The 25,491-nt window shown below is 43.6% G+C and overlaps 1 protein-coding gene across 1 annotated transcript; it reads left to right on the top strand.

Annotated features, from left to right (window-relative positions):
- The first annotated feature begins 436 nt into the window (after window positions 1–436).
- On the top strand, window positions 437–22,010 carry LOC123990608 (14-3-3 protein zeta-like). Its single transcript, XM_046291245.1, has 6 exons — window positions 437–564; window positions 2,195–2,643; window positions 12,903–13,026; window positions 17,828–17,991; window positions 18,744–18,839; window positions 20,671–22,010. The coding sequence occupies exons 2-6, from the start codon at window positions 2,350–2,352 to the stop codon at window positions 20,725–20,727; spliced, it is 735 nt and encodes a 244-aa protein (XP_046147201.1). The 5' UTR covers window positions 437–564; window positions 2,195–2,349; the 3' UTR covers window positions 20,728–22,010.
- The last annotated feature ends 3,481 nt before the right edge of the window (window positions 22,011–25,491 follow it).

Genomic DNA, 25,491 nt, shown 5'->3' with positions numbered 1-25,491 from the left:
TTGTTGTGTGTGCGTTTTGCTGCGTTCAAACAACTGGGAACTCGGAACTGGGGAACTCGGAAATTTTCGATTTCCGAATTCAGTGCGTTAAAAACAACTGGGAATTCGGAAAAAACGAGCTCCAACTGGAAAAATCGATTTGAATGGTCATCCACCTCGGAATTCCAACTCGGGAACTCGGACCTCTTTCTAGAGCTCCAACTTTCCGACCTGAAAATCACTGACGTCATGATTTGACTTCGCATTTTTCCGAGTTCCCAGTTGTTTTGAACGCGGCAAATGTGATGTGGAAAAGTGTTAGATATCCATGGTAATGATGACGTCTTCTCCCTTGCTTTAATTTGAGGAAACCCCGTGGCCTCAAAGCCCGCCTCTTCCCCCGCGCTATCATCCTATTGATTCTTGTTTTTAACAGTGTTGGTTGATCCGTCTCAAAGACGGGTTCTCATTGGTCTACCGTTTTGTTAGACACGCCCGTTGGTCTGATTTGGTTGAAGGCATAGATTATTTCCCTGCCCGAATATCTTCGTAAGGTATTTACTCGGAGTGGCGGATTGGAACCAGGTAAAGATTGGGGAAATATATTAACATTTTTTTTCTTTAAATATTGGAAATTAATGTGTAGGTTATTACATTTAACATGAATTTAGATTGTTCCAATGTTTTAAGGAAATGTAAACTGTCTATGGATAGTTAGTATACGATGTCGTTTGGTCGCCAGTGCTGTGGTGCTTCATAAAAACGATTCATTCTGTGTCGCGCGGGGTTAGTCAAGCAAGCTAGTTAGCATTCGCTTGTCAGGGCAAAACAACAGGGGGCAAACCATAGCGAAACCAACACACTTGCTTTTAACGAGAAAGCAGCAGTTGTAGCGGCTAGGATGAAGTCTTTTGAGTTACAACATATCAGTCCTCCAACCATTAACTGTCTGTTAGCTAGGCAAGTGGTGAATGCGTTTTTATTTTTGTACCTTTTTGTATTTAACTAGGTAAGTTAGTTAGGAACGCAATTCATATTTTACAATGACGGCCAGCCCCGGCCAAACCCTCCCCTAACCCGGACGACGCTGGGCCAATTGTGCACCGCCCAAAGGGACTCCCAATGACGGCCCCTACTACTGAGATGCAGTGCCTTAGACTGCTGCGCCCCTCGTGAACTTCCCTTAGCAACTAATTAGAAGAGCGTGTTACTTTAGCTAACTAGCAGAAAAGTTAAGGTATATCCAAAGATATTTATAACTAACCCAAGATGGTTCACCTGTGTCGTTTTCAATGGGAGCAAATTAAGCATAGTGGCGTGAACAGGCAAGGAGTTGGGCAGAGCCAAGCAGGAATTAGTGAAATCCTTTTCGCACGTTCTAGTATGTCTATTTCCTTTAGGGAATGCCTGCTCTGTTTAGTGTGTTTGTGCACTTGCACCCCTTGTAAACAATAGTCTGAAACCAAAAAACAAAACATTTATATACATAATTTAGTGCAGTCTATTCGTAACACTGCCGGCCACTGATCTTCCTCTCCTCACCATATTTGTTGTGGAGTGGAAATTCAACCAATGTCTCACCGGATGTATAAATCTGAAGCATCTGGCTCCGTGTTCATTATGGTATACTCAGAGATATTAGAGAATGGAGGAGATAAGAATCCCATTGGGAAATGTATGAAGAAACGTATAATGCCCCACCCAGCAGACTGTCGACCAATCGTGTCATGGTGCGTAACGCGGGCGCTAAACTAACCATTGCGCAATCCCTTCTCAGTCAGGATATGAGTCGCGAAACCTTCCAATTTTCCTCGAGAAAGTACATAATGTGGTTATTCCAAATCTACAATATTATAGAGAGCATGTTAATTCTCACATATCTGAAAAGATTTGCATTGAAATGAAATTCATGCTAATGTTGGTTTTTTGAGCTAGCGCCCAATTGACTCATTGAATGAGAGCTCAGAATCGTCCACATTGCACCGTGCTCATGGGCAACTTACACAATTGGCATTAATACAATTTAAATGGCGTTTCCCATCTCCTAGGCAAGGCAGTTCGGTATCCCAGCTAGCTAATGTTATCTTAACAAGTTATTGAATTGATTTAATTTTGTTACAGGTGAACTGAGTTGAGTTGACTAGCTAGCCAACCAAACGGCCTTACAAGGTGCGCATGCATTGACCATCCTAAGAAATCAAATTTTCTTCCCCAGGTGTCTGGATAACATACCTGTACCTCCACCCACCTGCCCAAAGATTATAACTATCGTTATACACGATCTGGCCCCACACCGTTGTCCCCTTCTCACATCTTCTGACTTTCTTTGAAACTGCAAGCGACAGTTTGAACATACGATAACTCACAAACATGGATAAAACTGAGCTTATTCAGAAAGCCAAGCTGGCCGAGCAGGCGGAGCGTTACGACGACATGGCTTCGTCCATGAAGGAGGTAACGGAGAAGGGTGCAGAGCTGTCATGCGAGGAGAGGAACCTTCTCTCGGTCGCCTACAAGAATGTTGTCGGGGCCCGGAGGTCTGCATGGCGGGTCATCTCCGCCATCGAGCAGAAGACAGAGGGCAGCGACAAGAAGCTTCAGATGGTCAAGGAGTACCGGGAGAAGGTGGAGACAGAGTTACGAGACATCTGCAACGATGTATTGGTGAGTTAATGTATTTCTTCTAGCCGGTATGGGCATGCATGGCTTTGAGAGAGCCACATTTGATTTACCTCGTTCATCTTCTCTGCTGTAAATTGAGGACAGATATTCGGTGACGACAGCAATAAACCATCTCAGCCTGTAGGCTCAGCACAAGCAGCAAACGGGGTCACTTGTGTTATAAAAAGCTTGATTGATAGAATCACCAACACAGTATGTTTCTGTGAGGCTGAGGGTGGCACCAACTTGGATAGATGGTAGCTTAACACAACAGGATTCATACAATTACCAATGGGCTCTTGATTTGAGAAACTGAAAAGCAAAATAAGCTGTCATCCATTCCTTTTCTTGGGGAATGAAATGGTGATTCGGTTGACTGAGTAGTGGTATCCCCCTCTGTATGAAAATCTATTTACTAGTAGTGCACAATGGTGCTGTCATAAGTCCCTCATTCATGGACTTTGACATTGCAATGCTTCTATTTGTGACGTTTATCTGAAACTATGCAGAAAGTCTGCCCCAATTGATTCTGAGCCACAGTGGTGAAGTGGCATGACCTCCCCTTTCCACTGCTGCTCCCATTCAATAATGTGTCGTAAGGCAGGTAGCATCTTTCTTTCCTTTAAATTTCACTGAATAGTTTATTAGGGTTGTCAACAGAACAGTCAGACATTCTGAGTCAAAGGCTATGGCAAATGTTCACGTAAGGGGCTCTACTTTTACTTGGCAGACTTGTGTGTTTTAGTTTGATTGTCTGCTTGAGTTTGATATGCCAGATCAATAAGGCAGAGCAGCAGCCAGTGAACTGGGCCTCCAGTGGAGATGTTACAGCATCTAGATATGATGACGTGTAAAACATCTTTTTTTTTTGTTGGACCTGTTCTACTGATAATATTGGCAAATGACTGACTGCGCTGTAATAATTCTGTTACTACTACATTTTGAGAATGTGTGCCACCCTTTTTTTCAATCAAAGGATATTTTATTTTTGCTTTTGTACAGGATGGTTTTTTCATGCATTTCCTGTGGAACTGAACTCATTTTAAGCACACACCTCCCTTCCCATATAGTAGGGAACACTATTTTGGGGATCAACTAAGTTTGGCTGTCATGGGCTGGTCATATCCCCCAACCCTATCTGGTGGATCCTGTGGCCCTTGCTGTCCCTCAGTTCTTTGTTCAACAGAAGGCCCTGGTTGCATCTGAAATGGCAGCCCGTAGGACCCTGGTCTAAAGTAGTGCACTAAATATGGAATAGGGTGCCATTTGAGACCCCATAATGTGTGTTAGCTGGAAGTTACCTGACCTGTTTGCTCAGTGTCCCATCTACTGCCACTATGGGAAAGTGTATTGTTGCACCTGGCTGTAGGGTTTGAGTAGGTGTGGCCATGGTGAAAGACAGCACCTGTAATCTCTCACAGATTACATGTCACAGCCCCTAGTGTTCATCCACTTTAACAAATACTGCTGCTTGACATCCAAATTGTACAGAGGCTATGGGCTAAATGTCAAACAAGGCTAATTTACTCTTAATTCCACTCTGCTCTTGCCAGTATCACTTGTGTTTATTTATTTTATCGGCCCTCGCCACCTTTTGTCAGAGCTTATTTGGCGTTCTTGACATACTTTCCCAATGCGTAAAACCAAGATTTAGTTTCTCATTGGTAGTTCATGACCTTCCCGTGGGCTCACTGTATTCAGCTTTAATGTAGTACTCTGTTCTCTAGTGTTAACTACTCAACCAGCACAATAACCGTGTGTGTCTAAAGAATGTATGTAGCCACTTTACTCTAAATATGGCGGCGATATTAGTGCTGTTGGCAGATTAAGAGATGTTTGCGCGATGTCTAACTGTATTGTTCAGTTTATCCCTCCGAACAGTGAGGTGTCCTCCACATCAGGGTCTGCGTCCCTAATGGCACCCTATCCCCTATATAGTTCTCTACTTTTGACCAGGGCCCTATGGGGAATATGTTGTTTGGAATGCAGACCTGGGCCTCAAAGGAAAGTGGATGGATTGGTTCCAAAAGCCAGGCTAGTTTGATACAGAACCTAATGCACATCCTTGACACGAGGAAGAGTGGTTTCCTGTCAAGGGGGACTTGTGTGGCAGTGACTTCATTCAACAGGCTGTGTCTGAAACATTTAACATATAGCATGGTAGACAGGCACACGAGTCCTGAGCACATGTGGCTTTTACAGTTGTCCAGACACACTTATTGTACATTAGCTAGATGTTTGGTGATGGAGGAAAATATGACTTATATTGTGTCTCATAGATCAGGCTTAGATCAATCACTCTGCTGGATTAAAGCTGGTCATTAGTATTCCAGGTGGGTCCATCCTCTACTCAACACCCTTTGATCTACGCAAGCCAAGCTCTCGTCCACACAGACCCTGAACTTAACCTACACACATGGCGTGCAGAGCCTTGATCAAGTGGGTGACCCTCAAGGCACAAGCCATGCGTACACTCCTCCCCACGGGGACCAGGGTTCAATCCCAGTCTTCACCCTTCATCTGATGTCTCCCTTCTAGATCTATGCCTGTCCAATAGCCTTGTATGGTTAAGTGGAACTCTCCTTTAAAAATAAACTACACATATGGCATTATCGTGCTGTCACTTCCTTTATAGGAAGCTGTGACCCTGATAGCCGGATGTCCATTGAGGGTGTGCTGGTGTGGCATGCTCAGCACTGAGCCACATCTGGGTGCTCTAATTCTGCACTGGCCATCTGTTAAAGAGCCCTGCTTTATGGGGCCCCTCTGGGCCAGTGCCCTCTACATGGGGTGCCTCTGGGCTAGTGTGCCCAACATTCTACATTGGGCCCCTCTGGGCCAGTGCCCTCTACATGGGGCACCTCTGGGCTAGTGCCCTACACTCTCCAGTGGCCCTCTGTCTTGATTATTTTAGATCATTTGTGTAACCTACGGTAAGCTTATGAACTCTTACAAATTCTACCAAAGTTTGATTTTTACCTTTATTTTACTAGGCAAGTCAGTTAAGAACATTCTAATTTACCACGACAGTCTTCCCCGGCCAAAGCCTACCCCGTGACGACGCTGGGCAAATTGGGACTCCCAATCACGGCAGTTGTGATAGTCTGGAATTGAACCAGGGTCTGTAGTGAAAGCCTCTAGCACTGAGAAGCAGTGCCTTAGACTGCTGTGCCACTCGGGTGATGGATAACTGGAGAATGATTACAGCTGCTGATATACTGGAGTCTCAGTATTATTGTGTATGGTACCGATAACCTTCTTTATCATATAGGCCTACTCCTCTTGTGATCATCGTGCATGCTGTTCGTTTGATCTGACCACCCTGGATAGTAGGGCTGGGATTTGCCGTGGACCTCAAAATTTGATCTCACTGCGATTCGATAATGCGATTGAATTGCAATTTGATTTTACAAACATATTGCTTACTATATATCTGCTGCAGAGATACAAGGGCCATATAAAAGTGTGCGGAACCTGTTGACTCATCCGCCTCCCTGCTCCATTATCAGCTACGTTATCTTGGTTGTTGACCAACATTGTTAACTTCATTATTTTAGTACAGACATGTCACACTTTATTCTATATACAAATACCTAGGTGTCTGGTTAGACTGTAGACTCACATTAAGCATCCCCAATCCAAAATTAAATCTGGAATCGGCATCCTATTTCTCAACAAAGCATCCTTACCTCATGCTGTCAAACACACCCTCATAAAGCTGACTATCCTATCAATCCTTAACTTCGGTGATGTAATTTACAAAATAGCCTCCAACACTCTATTCAGCTAACTGTGCCATCCGTTTCGTCACCAAAGCCCCATATACTACCCACCACTGCGACCTGTATGCTCTCGTTGGCTCGCCCTCGCTTCATATTCGTCGCCAAACCCACTGGCTCCAGGTCATCTACAAGTCTTTGCTAGGTAAAGCCCCGCCTTATCTCAGCTCACTGGTCACCATGGCAGCACGCGCTCCAACAGTTATATTTCACTGGTCACCCCCAAAGCCAATTCTTTAAGCACCAGCTGTCAGAGTAGCTCACAGATCACAATACTTGTAAAAAGCCCATCCAACTACCTCATCCCCATACTGTTAATGTTTTGCTCCTTTGCACCCCAGTATCTCCACTTGCACTTCTATCACTTCAGTGTTTAATTGCTAAATTGTATTTATTTCACCACTATGGCCTTACCTCCCTTATCTATCTTCATTTACACACACTGTATATAGACTTTCTCTATTGTGTTATTGACTGTATGTTTGTTTATTTCATGTGTAACTGTGTGTCACACCGCTTTGCTTTCTTGTTCAGGTCGCAGTTGTAAATGAAGTTGTTCTTAAGTAACCTACCTGTTTAAATAAAGGTGAAATAAAACAAATCTTACCTCCCGTCAGTAACAGTTTATGGTATAAAGAATATACAGACACGCTTTCATGTTTAATTAAAGCAACGTTTATTGTACTTGTCAATTATGGATGAGTGCGTTGTTTGTTTGGTTCTGTTCCTGTCTCTGTAGCTTCCGGGTATGCTGGGATAAGGACCAGAGCTACGGTAATCGGGCTGGCTTTGTAGTGCCTGTCATCGGGCTGGCTTTGTAGTGCCTGTCCCGACTGGCTCGTTCCTGTGAATGAGCATAATGGAAGACTCCATGTCAGCAGGGATGGGATTTTGTAAATGTGTTATTGTATCATGAGTAATGTGTTGCAATGTATATAATTCATTATGTTTAGCTGAGTGGAAAATGTAGGCTTTGATGAAGGTAATTGCTTAATTAATTAGTGCTGGGTATGTTCTGATGGGAGGTGCTTCCCCTACAAAAGGAGTCTCTTTCAGTTCAAGGGGGGAACCATTTTGGTTTGAGCTGTTGATGGGGCAGCATTGTTTTTTTTTTTAAGCTGTCCCCTTAATGTGTAGTTTGGATGGCAGTACTGTTTTTTTTCTTCTTCCGGAATCACTTTGTAAATAAACACCCAGAAGCACAGAATAACTTTTGCGGCTTCACCATCTTTTTATTTGATAGAGGTTAGGTTTTTCAGTTTAGCCTTCTGGCCTACTCTATGTGACAAGCCAGTGAGGAATTATTGATAAGGTTGGAACCAAAGTGCTGTTCACTGTTTCCAGGTGACCCTAATTAATGTTTCTTACTTCATGCAGCAAGCTAACTTATAAGAAATCTCACTATGTCTTCCGACGAACCCTGAAACAGGCAAAGTGTCAATACAGAACTAAGATTGAATCGTAGTACACCGGCTCCGAAGCTCATCGGATGTGGCAGGGCTTGCAAACTAGAAGACTACAAAAGGAATTACACCCGCGTGCTGTCCACTGACAAACCTACAAGGCAAGCAACATTGAAGCATTCATGAGAGCCCCAGCTGTTCCGTACTACTATGTGATCACGCTCGCCGCAGCCAATGTAAGACCTTTTAAACAGGTCAACATTCAAGGTTGCAGGGCCAGACGGATTACCAGGACGTGTACTCCGAGCATGCGCTGATCAACTGGCAAGTGTCTTCACTGACGGTTTCAACCTCTGTCCGAGTCCGTAATACCAACATGTTTCAAGCAGACCACCATAGTCCCTGTACCCAAGAACACTAAGATAACCTGCCTAAATGACTACTGACCCGTAGCACTCCCATCATGAAGTGCTTTGAAAGGCTGGTCATGGCTAACATTAACACCATTATCCCAGAAACCCTAGACCCACTCCAATTTGCATACCACCCCAACATATTCACAAATGATGCAGGTTCTATTGCACTCCACACTGCCCTTTCCCACATGGACAAAAGGAACATCTATGTGAGAAAGCTATTCATTGATTACAGCTCAGCGTTCATCACCATAGTGCCCTCAAAGCTAATCACTAAGCTAAGGACCCTGGGACTAAACACCTCCCTCTGCAACTGTATCCTGGACTTCCAGGATAAGGGTAGGTAACAACACACATCCGCCATGCTGATTCTCAACACGGGCCCCTCAGGGGTGTATGCTCAGTCCCCTCCTGTACTCCCTGTTCACTCATGACTGCATGGCCAGGCACGACTCCAACACCAAGTTTGCAGATGACACAACAGTTGTGGGCCTGCTCACCGACAAGGCAGCCTTTAGGGAGGTGGTCAGATACCTGGCTGTGTGGTGGCAAGACAACAACCTCTCCCTCAGCGTGATCAAAACAAAGGAGTTGATTGTGGACTACAGGAAAAGGACAATGCCCCTAACAAACTAACATGGTCCAAGAAGGCCAAGACAGGTTTTGTCATTCCCTCTTCACAACTGTCTCTCCTCTGGAGATTGAAAAGATTTGACATGGGTCCTCAGATACTCAGAAGGTTCTACAGCTGGATCATCGAGCATCCTGACTGGTTGTATCACTGCCTGGTATGGCAACTGCTCTGCAGTGCGTACTGCTCGGTAGTGCGTACTGCCCCGTACATCACTGGTGCCAAGCTTCCTGCCATCCAGGACCTATATACCAGGCGGTGTCAGGAAGGTCCTAAAAATTGTAAAAGGCTCCAGTCACCCCAGTCATAGACTGTTCTCTCTGCTACAGCACGGCAAGTGATACTGGAGTGCCAAGTCTAGGTCCAAGAGGCTTCTAAACAGCTTCTACCCCCAAGCTATAAGACTGCTGAACATCTAATCAAATGGCTACCCAGATTATTTGCAACGCCCCCCCCCCCTCATTTCCGCTGCTGCTACTCAGTTTTTCTATGCATAGTCACTTTAACTCAACCTACATGTACACTAACGTTAAAAAGTTTGGGGCCACTTAGAAATGTTCTTGTTTTTTAAAGAATACATTGTTTTAAATGACTTGTAGCTGTAAACGGCAGATTTTAATGGATTATCTACATAGGCTTACAGAGGCCCATTTATCAGCAACCATCACTCCTGTGTTCCAATGGAACACTGTTAGCTAATCCCAAGTTCATAATTTTTAAAGATTGATCATTAAACCCTTTTGCAATTATATTGGCACAGCTGAAAACTGTTCTGATTAAAGAAGCAATAAAACTGGCGGCCTTTAGACTAGTTGAGTATCAGGAGCATCAGCATTTGTGGGTTTGATTACAGGCTCAAAATGGCCAGAAACGGACCTTTTCTTCTGAAACTCATCAGTCTATTCTTCTGAGAAATGCAGGCTATTCCATGCGAGAAACTGAGTATCTCATATCGCGCTGTGTACTACTCCCTTCACAGAACAGCGCAAATTGGCTCTAACCAGAATAGAAAGAGTGGGAGGCCCTGGTGCACAACTGAGCAAGAGGACAAGCACATTGGTGTCAAGTTTGAGAAACGGATGCCTCGCAAGTCCCCAACTGGTAGCTTCATTAAATAGTACCCGCAAAACACCAGTCTCAACATCAACAGTGAAGAGGCAACTCTAGGATGCTAGCCTTCCAGGCAGAGTTCCTCTGTCCAGTGTCTGTTCTTTTGCCCATCTTAATCTTTTATTTTTATTTTCCAGTTTGATGGCTTTTTCTTTGCAACTCTGTCTAGAAGGCCAGACTCCTGAACATCTAATGAAATAGCTACCCAAACTATTTGCATCCCCCCCACACACCTACCCCTTTTACCCTGCTGCTACTCTGTTTATCTATGCATCGTCACTTTTTTAATAACTCTACCTACATGTACATATTACCTTGACTAACCCCGCACATTGACTCTGTAGCGGTACCCCCTGTATGTAGCCTCCACATTGACTCTGTAGCGGTACCCCCTGTATATAGCCTCCACATGACTCTGTACCGGTACCCCCTGTATATAGCCTCCACATGACTCTGTAACGGTACCCCCTGTACATCGCCTCGCTACTGTTATTTTATTGTTGCTCCTTAATTTTTTATTTAGAAACACCCTGCTAAGAAAAGAAACTAGCAAACATTAGTTTGCATATAGTAAGACACCACACACTAATCATGTAGTTATGCTGCTTTCCATAAGCATTCTGTCACCAACATTGTGTCCATCTGACCATGCAAAGTGAACAACAAAATGCTTGACTGTCGTTGAGCAAATCCTCTCTCCTTGAGTGACGGGGCAGGGCTTTGTGTGGTTAGCGGCAAAAAGGATGAGGGCGAGCGATGACTCATTTAGGAAACGGAGTAAACTATAACTGACATACACGCCAGAGTTGCGTATCACATTTAACACACCTAACATTGAAATACGTTTTTATAGAAGGTAAACTCAAACCAGTCCCTGCATCTGTGTGTGTGTGTGGTAAAATAGCCCCAGTGGCTAACTTTTTGTGGTGCTGAGGAAAAGACAAAGCTAGCTTAGGGTTAGGGACAGGGCCCAGCTCTTTTGCCATCTGTCTTTTTAAATGGATGTCTAAAATGGCATCCTATAGTGCACTACCCATAGGGCCCTTGTTTAAAAGTAGTGCACTATATAGGTTACCATTTGATACACATGCTGAATGTCTGAGCATATGTTGTGAGGTGACAAGGTTGCTGCCGACGACAGGTGGAGAAAGGGGATCTTCTGTCCTGATTCCCATCCTCCCGCTAGGGATGACCCAAATGGCACCTTATTCCCTACGTAGTGCACTACTTTTGACCGGAGTCCTATAGGTCCTGACCAAATGTGGTGCACTAAATGGGAAACTGGGTGTCCTTTGGAACTCACACATAGTGGATGAAGGCAGAGAAGTGGTCTATATAATTCTTGACCCTTCATGTTCGTTTGAGGGATCTACAAGTACGCTCTTCACTAACTGGCATGCTGCATTGAGGTTTTTATTTTTGCTTGGTAAAATGGTCAGCGGTACTAAATCATGCCTTGAGCCTGTGAGGAGAGGGACCTCTGCTTCACTGGCCTGCTAGCCTGCTATTAACACCCACTAACTGCTGTGGCTGCGGAGGATACAGGAGTGCCCCGTTCTCCATGTTGGTGGTGATACCACGCAGAGGAAATGGTGGCCGGTCCAACCCTGTTCCTGGGTTGGCTGCTCGGCTGAAACGTGTGTTTAAGCAAGTGACTTCTCAGAACAAGCAGCAGTTAATCTGTACTCTCCCCTCTGGCTGTCCATATCTATAGCAGTATTATGTCATCTCACTGAACAGTTGGTAGGGCAGAGTATAGTTGCCCGTAAGTGCCTCTCACTCAGGTTGTCGTCAGCCCATGCCGAGCTGTTAATCAGGTATTAGAGAGCCAGCATGAACGGCAGCTTGTGGATGGTATCACCTTCACTCAAGCCTTCCACTGGGTTATATCTATGCCTCAGCATCTTTCACTGAGTTATCTGGCTTCAGGCCAGTGTTCCCTCTGGACCCAGATTAAACCTCCTTTGTATTTCCTCCCTCCTTCCTTTAGGCTTAACAGTGGCCTCTCCATGTCTTGGAACTCCGTTTGTGTTACCATGCCACACGTGTAGTCTTAGAGCAGTGCACACTAGTCTTAGAGCCAGCGTTTGTGTTACCATGCCACATGTGTAGTCTTAGAGCCAGCGTTTGTGTTACCATGCCACACGTGTAGTCTTAGAGCCAGCATTTGTGTTACCATGCCACATGTGTAGTCTTAGAGCCAGCGTTTGTGTTACCATGCCACACGTGTAGTCTTAGAGCCAGCGTTTGTGCTGCCATGCCAACTCTCACTCATTGCCACGTGAAACAAGTTTGACGTGCCAATGACTGCAATGGAGGAGACAAGGACACAAACATGTGGGACCAGGCTACCTGTCACACGTGGTCTCTAGGCAGGACTATTGTCTTCGGCTGTTAGCAGCTTGCCCTTAAAAGGAAGTGGAGAGGCGTTTGGCTCACACAGGAAGCTGGCTGTAGAGTGCTCATTGTTTCGTACCGGTGTTATGTGAATGCCACCACAACCTGTTTTTGTGTTACACCCACAACAAATTGAGGCAACGGTGAAGCCATCGAGTACAGCTTGGATGACTGATGGGGATCGAAATTGAGATGCCCCTTTTTGCAACTGAAGTTAAGGCATGCCACTGTAGATGCTCTGATTTTCATGCCTCAGCTAATCGAATGATGCATCAAAGTAGTTACTACATCCTGTTTTGTTGTTGCACAAAACTCCCATCTTCCATCTAGTTTTTTAATGAGATGGAATGAAGCCAAATGAAGGAGTCATCACACTTTTATGGGTGTTACAAAAAAGATCTAGCTATTTGTGATAGGATGCATCCCATATGGCACCCATATAAAGTAGTGCATAGGGTGCCATTTGGGACGTGGCCATGGAATTCGTAAAATTTAAATGAACTCTCCTGTCTGTTTTCTCCCTCAGGGGCTGCTGAGCAAATATTTGATTGAAAATGCCCCTAATGCGGAGAGCAAAGTGTTCTATTTGAAGATGAAGGGAGACTACTACAGATACCTGGCTGAGGTGGCCTCTGGAGACGACAAGAAGGGTAAGTGGGTCTCCAGTCTACGTCCCATATGGAACCCTGTTCCCTACATAGTGCACTACTTTGGACCATGACCCAAATGGCCCCATATTCCCTAGAAGGTGCACTACAGTCATGGGTATTGGTCAAAAGTAGTGCACTATATTGGGAATAGAGGGTCATTTGGGACTCAAATCTACTCTCTCAGGAGTTATTGGGCTGCTGGCTCCAACTGGCCTCGCTGTCTCTCCCCATATTAGAACCAGTCAAACGTTTGGACACCTACTCATTCAAGTGTTTCTTTATTTTTTAAAACTATTTTCTACAATGTAGAATATTAGTGAAGACAACTATGAAATACACATACGGAATTATGTAGTAATCAAAAAGTGTTAAACTAATCAAAATATATTTGAGATTCTTCGAAGTAGCCACCCTTTGCCTTGATGACAGCTTTGCACATTCTTGGCATTATCTCAACCAGCTACATGAGGTAGTCACCTGGAATGCATTTCAATTAGCAGGTGTGTCTTGTTAATTTGTGGAATTTCTTTCCTTAATAGATTTAATCCAATCAGTTGTGACATGGTAGGGGTTGTATACAGAAGATGGCCCTATTTGGTAAAATGACCAAGTCCATATTATGACAAGAACAGCTCAAATAAGCAAAGACAAACAGTCCATGACTTTAACATGAAAGACAGGCAATCCGGAAAATTTCAAGAACAGTTGCAAAAACCATCAAGCGCCATGAGGAAACTGGCTCTCATGAGGACCGCCGCAGGAAAGGAAGACCCAGAGTTACCTCTGCAGCAGAGGATAAGTTCATTAGTTACCAGCCTCAGAAATTGCAGCTCAAATAAATGCTTCAGAGTTAAAGTAACACACATTTCAACATCAACTGTTCAGAGGGGGCTGTGTCAATCAGGCCTTCATGGCAAATAAACCTCTATCTAAAGGACACCAATAAGGAGACTTGCTTGTGCCAAGAGACATGAGCAATGGACATTAGACCGATAGAAGTGTTCTTAATGCGTGATGAGTCCAAATGTGAGGTTTTTGGTTCCAACCGCATGTGTGGTTCCCACTGTGAAGCATGGAGGTTTGGGGGTGCTTTGCTGGTGACGCTGTTTCTACAGCGATCCGCCATCCCATCTGGTTTGCGCTTAGTCCCACGATCATTTGTTTTTCTACAGGACAATGCCCCCAAAAAATCATTAACAATTACTCTGACCAGAGGGGCCAACATTGGAATAATATTCTAATCTATTTTTAATATACATCAGTAAAAAAAACTACATGTCAATGTGTAGGTGATATGCATATTTGCTACAGCCTCATGTCTAAACCGATGCTGACATGAGGGAGGTAGCAGAAAATGTAGCTTAACTTTAATGAGACTTCCAGTTGCATAAAGTTAGAGCTAATGGCAGTCATGTTTTGACAAATAATGAACGTTTAGAGGCTTGATTCTGTCGACATAGTCGGCACGGTTCGTTCATATCAAATGGTCACAAGACGGAGAGTGAAGGACTGTGCCTGTTGCGCACAGCACACCACCCAGATTCAAGGTGGGTGGAGGTGCTCAGCATTTTAAAAACCGTTTACCATGAACGTAATTGTTTAAAACATGGATGTTTTTTTATATTTTATGAAGCATGTCTTACCTTGTTTCAAAGTAGCCATATAAATGTGGAGGGAATTATATTATAAACACTTAATATGCCAATTGACTTTTTCTTGTGCGGCCAAAGGCATAATCCTAGTCATGTCAGTATGCTAATTGATGCGTCTTTAGAGCTCCGCTCTTTACTTCTAACGGTTTCGTTTGTCACATGAAACCGCTCACGCAGGTGGTGTGCTTTTGAGAACAGTGTTCCTGCTAATTGCAGTTTGGAACATTCCTGTGTGGCCTACAGCCATGTGCACATTGTTGATCTTATAATATGAAGAAATAAAACTTGACAAACATTAAGCTGAATGGTCTGATCGGTTGCATCAGCCTCATTGCTTTTTAATATATTTCTTAATGTGCAATGGTTGTATTAATTTTAGATCTGTCATCACTGACAGGATGCCATTAATTAAGTCCTGGAAGGAATTATTTTAAAGACACAAAGTATTTGGTGGTTATTTAGCAATATTTTGTAGGCTACCAAGCAATGTTTTATCATTCTTCGGCACTAAGCAAATTTCGGGGCCGGCTGCACGTACTTTAGAACTGTGAAAATTCCCTGCTTCTTCTGCCACACGTTTACTGTGACCACTACCTGCTTTTAAGTTACTTAGAACAGTGGCCAAGTAGACTACTGTGGCTTTTTTGATCGTAAAGTAGGCCTATCAGTGGCCTACCATATTTTTTTTTTTAAATTGAGTGTATCCCGAAACATTTTTAAAAAGCTGTTTTTATCATTCAGCCAATGTGTGGTTTTCAATGTAGGCCTACATTCATGAGACTTTAAAAAAACAACATGTAGGGATTTACATATTAACCTGTTTGTTTTGTCCACTTGTCCTTCAGACAAGCTGACTGAAAATGTTTGATTCAAGAGACCACTTTACAAAATAAAATGAATTATTATTCCCATGCCATTATTTCAGCGACTCAGACAAATGATGCTACCCTCTGCCTATTGTTGAGGGATTGGGTTAAAGGCAGAAGGTACAGTTCTGTTGAATACATTGTTGTACAGCTGACGAGTTATCTCCCTTTCCCTTATTGGCTACTTATCTTATTCAAGCCTGTCTCAAAATACTGCACTGTCCCTTTTAAGACCTAAAAAAAAGCTCTTTACCTGACTTGCTTTCCAAAGATGGCTAGAAATGCACATTTTGTGCTCTTGTAGGAAGCAACCCCTCCCCCATTGCTGATGAGAAATGAGCTGTAACTGGGCTAAAAACTCACTAACAAAGAATATGAACAAATGTGCACAAGTGGTTACATGCAGCTCTCGCATTGATCTCAAAAAAACTCATCTAGCAAATGTGTGTGTCTGGAGCTCCATCCAGACCTCTCGCTCCAGGGGATGCAAGCTTGTTGGTTTATTGCAGGCTGAGTGAGTTTGGGCTGTGAACGTGGTGATGGGTATATGAATGTTCCCTCCCTGCCAATGCGGGGTTCTTTCTCTCCCTCGTCCCTCTCCCATGTCTCTCTATCTCATCCATCCATGACTACCTTCCCTTCCCTCCATACTTCTCTCCCCTCCTTGCCTCCCTCTCTCTTTTTCTCCTGCCATGCCCCCCCAGTGAGAGCCCTACCTGCCAGCCGCCTCCTCCCTGGCAAGCCTCAGCCACTGAACATGAGACTGCACAGAATTACTGTCATGGTTTTCCCCTTACAGCACTGACCCAACTGAAGAGGTTTGAACAGGGGAGGGAGGATGTTGAAATGTAGGCCTCGTTAGTTAGTAGCCTAACGCTTGCCGGCTTATTTTGGCAACCAGGCCAGGGACTTTGCAACTTGATCCACATGTAACATATCCAGGGATTATTTGTTACATTGTAGTTCTTAAATGCCATAGCACTATTCAAATCAAAATCAGATTTTATTCGTCACATGCTTTTGGTAAACTACCACATTTCACTGTGTCTACACCTAATTTACAGGCCCTTGAATTTGTTATAGAGAAATAATAGAAGAGTAAAACGCATGAATAATAAACAATGAGTAACGATAACTTGGTACTGCTACCCTGTGTGTATATAGCAGAGTCGATGTGCAGGGGTACAAGAGAATTTGAGGTAGATATGTACATATAACTTGGAACAAAGTGACGGATAATACTCAGTAGCAGCAGCATATGTGGCTAGTGCAAAAAGGGTCAATGCAGATAAATATAATCCAGGTAGGTATTTGGTTAATTATTTATTAGTCTTATGGCTTTGGGGTAGAAGCTGTTCAGGGTCGGTTGGTTCCAGACTTGGTGCTGTGCGGTAATAGACAGAACAGTCTATGACGGGTGGCTGGGGTCTGACAATTTCTTTTTGACAGCGCCCGGTATAAAAGTCCTGGATGGCAGGGAGCTCGGCCCCAGTAATGTACTGGTACGTACACACTATTCTCTGAAGCGCCTTGTGGTTGGATGCCAAGCAGTTGACATGCCAAGCTTTAATGCAGCCAGTCAAGGTGCTCTCAATAGTGCAGCTGTATGACTTTTTGAGGATCTGAGGGCCCCATGCCAAATCTTTTCAGCCTACTGAGGGGGTAAGGGGTGTTGTCGTGCCCTCTTCACAACTGTTGGTGTGTGTGGACCGTGGTAGATCATTAGTGATGTGGACACTGAGGAAGCTCTCAACCTTCTCAGTCTATGTGAATGGAGGTGTGCTCAGCCCTCTGTTTCCTGTAATCCACGATCTGAGACTTTGTCTTGCTGATGTTGAAGGAGAGGTTGTTGTCCTGGCACCACACTGCCAGGTCTCTGACCTCCCTATAAAGGCTGTCTCGTCGTTGGTGATCAGGCCTACCACCGTCCTGTCGTCGGTAATATAGCTCATGTGTTCAACAAAGGATATTTATAAGCCCATTACCTCATGTAGCCTAGCTTTCAGGAATGCTTAGTGGCCAGACCAGGGAAAGGAAAGTGACCCCATTTGCAGCAATGATGGATAGGCCTACCTAGAGGAGTAATATTTCAAAGTTTACAAAGTGTGTAATGAAAGACTGTTTCTGTCCCAAATGGCACCCTATTCCCTTTAATAGAGCACTTCTTTTGACCCTATGGGCCTTGAAGAGTAGTGTACTATATAAGGAATAGGGTGCCTTTTGGGACGTAGAGCTCCAACTCTAAAACATTGTCTATCTCAATGGTTCCTCCCTTTTCCACAGAGACGATATCCAACTCTCAAGACTCCTACCAGGAGGCGTTTGACATCAGCAAGAAGGAGATGCAGCCCACACATCCCATCCGCCTGGGCCTGGCCCTCAACTTTTCTGTCTTCTTTTACGAGATCCTCAACTCTCCAGAGAAGGCCTGCTCACTGGCCAAACAGGTAGGGATGATGAGACAACACAGCAGCCCACACAAACGGCACCAGATCCCCTATATAGTGCTTTCTTTTGACACCGGGCCTATGGGGCTTTGGTCAAAAGTAGTGCTCTATATAGGGAATAGGTTGAGATTATGGGGTGTACTATATATACTGAGTGTACAAAACATTACCTTCCATTATATAGACTGACCAGGTAAAATCTATGACCCTTATTGATGTCACTTGTTAATCCACTTCAATCAGTGTAGATGAAGCTGAGGAGGCTGGTTAAAAAAAATTCAAGCCTTGAGACAATTACAACATGGCTTGTATGTGTGCCATTCAGAGGGTGAATTGTCAAGACAAACGCGTTAAAAGAAAGTGCCTTTTGAACTGGTTATGGTTTGAATGTGTCAAGAACTGCAACACTGCTGGGTTTTTCACGCTCAACAGTTTCCTGTGTGTATCAAGCATGGTCTAGCACCTAAAATATATCCAACCAACTTGACACAACTGTGGAGTCAACATGGGCCGGCATCCCTGTGGAAAGCTTTCGACACCTTTGTAGAGTCCATCCGCCGACGAGTTGCGGCTGTTCCGAGGGCAAATGGGGAGGGGGGCTGCAACTCAATATAAGAAAGGTGTTCTTAATGTTTTGTTTACTCGGTGTACACACACAGCTGCATTATGTGCCATCTCTCTCCTGTCCATCTATCTTTGCCTCATCTCCCTGTTCATATGCATATCAACCATTGTTATTTGTGTGTTCGCAGGCCTTCGACGATGCCATCGCCGAGCTCGACACGCTGAGCGAAGACTCGTACAAAGACAGTACCCTCATCATGCAGTTGCTTAGAGACAACCTCACAGTAAGTATCCTCTGACCTCCCCCCACCGAGCCACGGGATTGGTCGCTTCATCAACACATCCCACACACACCATACACCCACAGACACTGTGACTGCAACCCAGTCTAGTGTATGTGCATCTCATTTCAGTATTTTAATGGCAAGCAGTAGCCAGTGCCATTTTGTGAATGACAAGCTATGATAGAAGGATTTGAACCAAGTGGAGCATAGGTATTTTATATATATTACACACAGTGCATTCGGAAAGTTTTCAGACCCCTTCACATTTTCCACATTTTGTTACGTTACAGCCTTATTCTAAAATGGATGACATTTTTCCCCTCAATTTACACACAAAGCAAAAATGTATTTTTCAGACCCTTTGCTATGAGACTTGAAATTTAGCTCAGGGTGCAGTCTGTTTCCATTGATCATTGATCTTTCTACAACTTGGAGTCCACCTGTGGTAATTTCAATTGGTTGGACATGATTTGGAAAAGCACACACACATCTATGTAAGGTCCCACAGTTGACAGTGCAGGTCAGGGCAAAAACCAAGCTGCGAGGTCGAAGGAATTGTCCGTTGAATTCCGAGACAGGATTGTGTTGAGGCACAGATCTGGGGAAGGGTACCAAAACATTTCTGCAGCATTGAAGGTCTCCAAGAACACACAGGCCTCCATTCTTAAATACAAGTTTCGAGCCACCAAGACTCTTCCTAGAGCTGGCCATCTGGCCAAACTTGACAATCTGGGGAGAAGGGCTTTAGTCAGGGAGGTGACCAAGATCTCAATGGTCCTTCTGACAGAGCTCCAGAGTTCCTCTGTGGAGATGGGAGATCCTTCCAGAAGGACAACCATCTCTGCAGCACTCTGCCAATCAGGCCTTTATGGTAGAGTGGCCAGACAGAAGCCACTCCTCAGTAAAAGGCACATGACAGCCCGCTTGGAGTTTGCCAGAAGGTACCTAAAGACTCTCTGACCATGAGAAACAAGATTCTCTGGTCTGATGAAACAGAGATTGCACTCTTTGGCCTGAATGCCAAGTGTCACGTCTGGAGGAAACCTGGCACCGTCCCTACTGTGAATCATGGTGGTGGCAGCATCATGCTGTGGGGATGTTTTTTATTTACTTTAGCTGTCGAGACTGGGATACTCATCAGGATCGAGCAAAATATGAATGAAGTAAAGTACAGCGGGATCCTTGATGAAGACCTGCTCCAGAGCACTCAGGACCTCAGATTGGGGCGAAGGTTCACCTTGCAACAGGACAACGACCCTAAGCACACAGCCAAGACCACTCAGGAGTGGCTTCGGGACAAGTCTCTGAATGTCCTTGAATGGTCTAGACCTGATCTAACAGCCTCTGGTGAGGCCTGAAAATAGCTGTGCAGTGATGCTCACCATCCAACCTGACGAAGCTTGAGAGGATCTGCAGAGAAGAATGGGAGAAACTCCCCAAATACAGGTGTGTCAAGCTTGCAGAGTCAAACCCAAGAAGACTTGCGGCTGTAATCAATGCCAAAGGTGCTTCAACAATGTAAAGAGTCTGAATACTTACGTACATGTGCATATTTATTTTAAAGAAATTGTAGAGATTCTAAACCTATTTTTGCTTTGTCATTATGGGTTATTGTGATGGAGAAAAACATTTTATCAATTTTAGATATGGCTGTAACAACAATTGGGTGGGTCTGAATACTTTTCGAATGCACTGTTTACCATTTAGTAGACACTTGATTCCAAAGTGATTTACGCTACAGTCAGTACATTTTGTCTGACTTCACTCCAGCAGGGTCTTTTGGATATCTGAGATGCTTGTCAGTTTAATGGTATTTTGTCTTGTGTTTCAGCTATGGACGTCTGACAATGCAGCAGATGAGCCAGAGGCTGGAGATGGAGAGAACTGAGATGCTCCCTGTCAACCCTCGCCAAGAAATACAACAACAAAAATGAGGAAAACAATCATTTTTACACCTTCATTCCTTATTGTTCCACTTGAAATGATTCTAGTAATGAATGCCTGTCGTACAATGGAGCTGCAGTGTGTGTGTGTGACATGAATCATTTTAGTTTTCACCACGACTCTGCTTTTTGGTATGAAGAAAAGCTCAATTAAGTAAATAATATTATCGCCATGCCTCAGTTTGCTTGACCCGCCTTCCTAATGTGCAGTTTCTGCTTTAAAAAAAATATTCGCTTCACTTTAACTGTCTGTTCAATATGACAATATAGGATCTGTGTGTCCAGAAAGATTGGTTTTCTGAATTTTGAAAGGCCATTTGCAAACGACAAATATCGTGCAGCCTGGGCATATGGTGGGGAGGGAAAGGCATGTCAAGCTGACCCAAATTTGACAGGAATTCTGGCTGTCTCCCTGTGTGTTGGTCTTCCAAAAAGGTTGCTAGGTAGTTGCATCTGTCAACACCTGCTGGCCCATGAAAGCCAACCTGACATATTGGGTTTATCCCAAATGGCACCCTATTCCTTTTTATGATGCATTAGTATTGACCAGAGCCCTCGTCAAATGTAATGCACTATGAAAGGTAATGGGGCGCTATTTGGGATACAAATTGTCTGGTAACTTGAATCTCCTGAAACCTGTATTTTATGAATCTGGGGGCTATCCAACCAGTGGTTGCATCCCGATCACCTTTATAGTGCACTACTTTTGACCAGGGTCCCTAGGACTGTGGACTAAAGTAAAGTAGTGCACTATTGAAGGAATAGGGTGCTAACTGTCAACAGAGCAAGTCCTATCCATGGGCTCTTGTAACAAGGTCTCTCCCTCCACGGTTACAAAACACTCCTTCCTAGTTATATTATTCACCTCAATGTGTTACTTTGTAGCATGTCTGATAATAAAAAGTTGGTACTTTAAGACAAAAAAATAATATGGAATGGCAATAGAATAAGTGCATGCATGCCCCTTTATTTTATTTTCACTGTACACTGGAATGGGGAATCAATATTGCATACAAAAAGTCCCGTTTTTGTTCAGTACTTTTCTTTGCAGGTTTGTGCACATGTCAGAGGGTGTTTGGTTTGTCCAGTGATTGTCATTAGAGATTGATACCACTAGTGTTTTGCTAATCATTGATTGTAGCCCCCAAATCTTTGAGAATGTTTAATGCCCTGATGTTATGTAACACCTATGTAACATGAATAAAAATGACATTTTGTAAACCATTAATTTGTGAGCAGACTGTGTTTCTGAACCAATCATGTTGTGGTTTTATTTGGCGCACAATTTGTTTCGTTGGACATGACTAAAAACACCAGGCAATCAGTTCCACGTCATTTTATATTTTGGAAATCTGTTCCAAAGTATTCTCACACATAGAGGTGTGATCATATACAAATATATTTGAAATTATCGTTTTTGTCATCTGTTGGTTTCTTGCGGCCAATTTATAATTATGCTCTGGCACCGCTACCATACGCTCAAGAAAATCCGCTCGTTGATCCCTGCTATACAGCATGTTTTACTTGGTTGTGTGTGTAACAGTTCCATCCCTCGCCTCGAACCAAGGACCCTCTGCACCCATCGCTCCACAAAATCCGCAGCTCTTGCAGAGAAAGTGGAACTACTACTTTAAGGTCTCAGAGCAAGTGATGTCGCTGACAAACGCTATTAGCGCGCACCCCGCTAACTAGCTAGCCATTTCACTCGGTTACACTGGACAAACGTATTCACTTTCATTTAGTCTTGGAGCTGTACATGGAGAACAAGTTGTTCTATGGCACTCTTCCCTATAGCAGGGTTTTGGGGCCCCCGACTATGTTTTGGTTTTTGACCTGGCACTACATAACTTATTTAAATAACCAATTCGTCAAACTTCTATTTTCTTTTTTAATCAGCTGTGTCAAGCTAGGTCAAAAACCAAGACTCACCCATGGTGGGCCCCAGAACCAAGTTTGGGAAACCCTCCCCTATACAGCATTACTTTTGATCAGGGCCCTAGTCAATAGTACTGCGCTAAATAGGGAATAGGGTGCCATTTGGGACTAAGATAATACAGTACGTGTCTGGTAAAACTGCATGAGGTTCATACAGTATCCTCATACAGAGTGGGAATACTATGTCCCAGTAGCCTCATTAAATCCCAGACATATTAGACTAGGGACTTCAGAATGAAAATAGCTGGCTTTTGAGCCCATCTCACAATCGCTTCAAGAATAGAGTTCGCCAATTTAATGTACGTCATACTGTACTTAATTTGACACTTATGTAATGTCCGTTTGTGCAGGAATAGATGTCAAACAAATGGAATTGTATAATCATTTAGGTTATTTCATTGTCTTGTCAGTAAATGGCAAAAATAAGTTATATTTGACTGTAAAAATAACAGCAATTTCACATTATGGGTCTATACAAACACGACAACCCAGTCAAATATTAGGTTCAGATTTTAAACGCAAATGTTAGAAGTTAAAATGGGATGACCAAGCATTTAAAACATGTATCGGCCCAGATGTAGCTCTGGTTTGAAATCACTCTCCTGCTGCTGAAGCTTTATTATCCTGATTTAAGAGTGCTGATCGACAGATGAACAAAAAAAATATATTATTTTCATAAGTAAAAGCAGTCTATGATAGCAGGTAGATTTACTGCGGAAGAAATATTTGAGTACCGCGTCTTGTTACTGTCATTGAGCTATAATATTAACTCGAGTGAACTATAGGCGACTGTATATCCCACCATCATTAATGGGAATAATTGTCTCTCACAACACTTCCAAGTATGCGGCCCTGGTTTCAGAAATAATATATTTTTTGCCAAAACTAGAAGTCTGATTTTACAATCTGAACTCCAATCTGTTACAGAACGACATAACGTTTGGTTATATTGTCACTGTACTAATTCAATCACATTGTTACCTTCCTTGAGTATGCGAAAAAAAAGTGCACTTTTGGGAATATCATATCCCGATAGGACAAATTCTGTCAAAGCTGTCTTTTAACCAGTGTATGTATTTTTTTCCTTTTTACATATTGTTTAAGCGATACATGCTGATATGCAGATATTATATTTATTTAAAATGTCCCTATTTTTAACGGATGGTGCAACAAAACCGGCGGCGGAGGTTGTAGATCCGTAATACGGTGAATGGAGAATGGCCTAACTTGATTTTCCGTTAAACAAATGTCATGAGTTATTTATGATGATTCCTGAGATGGGAATGGTCACAAACATCCCACACACTGGCGCAGTATGGGCCAATGTAGCAATCATGGGCATGGCAGCGTGGCATGGGAACATAATGATGATAGTCGAACCAATAACAGCGGGTTAACCATCCTTATTATTTGGCAGAGAGCTGTTTCTCTAAACACTGGGTTAGCTGGCACTGAGAGTTATGAGAAGACTGCTCTGACATAGAATAGAATACAACTGAATAGTTTGAGGTTGAATATGATAGAATAGGTTGGTATATGAACGTTCTTTGTGTAAGTGCAATTTAGTGAGGAAAAATGTGTTCTGTACTTTTCTGTTCTGTTATTCCTCTGCCTTTCTACCAGACTTCGAGGTGCTGCCCCTTGCCAGTCTCCAGACTCACTCAGTTCGGTGGCGGGATGTCCAGACACAGACCCATGTTGAACGACATCTCAGCTTCACTGCCTTATAGAGGTAGGAACTCCAAGGCTGTGCCTAGCCTATGGGCCTGGTCTAAAATAGTGCAATATATAGGGAATAGGGTTCCATTTGGGACATACATCAAATGTCAATGCCTCAGTTGCACTTGTCGCTTGTCTTAATCATCAGGAGCATTGTGATTCCCCATTTCTCACTTGTGCTATGCATTTCAGGCTGTGTCTGAGGACCAACACAGAGCTGTTCACATAAGACTTCAGGGCCGTGTTCATGGATGAGGATGGACAGGAGGACAGCTACGAGGTCAACAGACAGCACTTTTTCAACGCCCATGTCATTGGTAAGACAGACACCACTGGTTGGACACAGAAACCATCAGACTTAGGTCACATACATTGTCAAGGGGTATTTAAGTGCATTAATTTGAGATTGTGGCATATAGCTGAATCTACAGGTAGCCTGAGAAATGGACTCATCAGTGAAAACATCTGGCGAATATCTAATTTTGGAGTGAACTATCACTTTAACATCTCTAAGAGCCTCAATAATTTGCTTCGGCTTTGTCTCATGTTTATATTTTGTGCTCTTTCTCAGCAACGTTGTTTACTCAGTGTTGTCCATTTGAAGGAGAGGAGAACTCCAGAGTACAGGCGCACATCGATGACAACTTCTCGGCACACATCCTCACTGACAAAGCAGAGTACAACATAGAGGTATCATATTGTACTATTTCAACGACAGATTATGATACGAAACCAATATGACAATCATCTGAAATGCCTCAGTGTTGTGGACATACTGCATATAAACAACTGGAGTTTATAGGTTACCTTTCAAATTGCCCACGAGGCTCTGGTCAAAAGTAGTACACTTTTCCCTATATAATGCACTACTTTTGGCCCTATGGGCCCTGGTTAAACACACACTCGTTATCCTTATCAAACCTAACAAATCAAATTAAATCAAATCTCTTTCCCTCCTCAGCTCCTATGGAGGTTCACGGCGGCGCCCCCCGATGGCCGTCTGCTGGTATACCGCTCTGAGGACATCAGCCGACTGGCCTCGCCCAAAGTCTGTG

The sequence above is a fragment of the Oncorhynchus gorbuscha genome, linkage group LG12 (genome assembly GCF_021184085.1).
Source record: "Oncorhynchus gorbuscha isolate QuinsamMale2020 ecotype Even-year linkage group LG12, OgorEven_v1.0, whole genome shotgun sequence".
Taxonomy (NCBI): domain Eukaryota; kingdom Metazoa; phylum Chordata; class Actinopteri; order Salmoniformes; family Salmonidae; genus Oncorhynchus; species Oncorhynchus gorbuscha.
The sequence above is the reverse complement of the archived record's forward strand: the minus strand, read 5'-3'. Positions and strand labels throughout refer to the sequence as shown.

What these genes read in the sequence shown, in the direction of transcription:
- LOC123990608 (XM_046291245.1), top strand. Translation starts at nt 2,350, where the DNA reads ATGGATAAAACTGAGCTTATTCAGAAAGCCAAGCTGGCCGAGCAGGCG. An exon ending in ACATCTGCAACGATGTATTG is followed by an intron (nt 2,644 to 12,902) that starts GTGAGTTAATGT and finishes TTTCTCCCTCAG; the next exon opens with GGGCTGCTGAGCAAATATTT. An exon ending in CCTGCTCACTGGCCAAACAG is followed by an intron (nt 17,992 to 18,743) that starts GTAGGGATGATG and finishes GTGTGTTCGCAG; the next exon opens with GCCTTCGACGATGCCATCGC.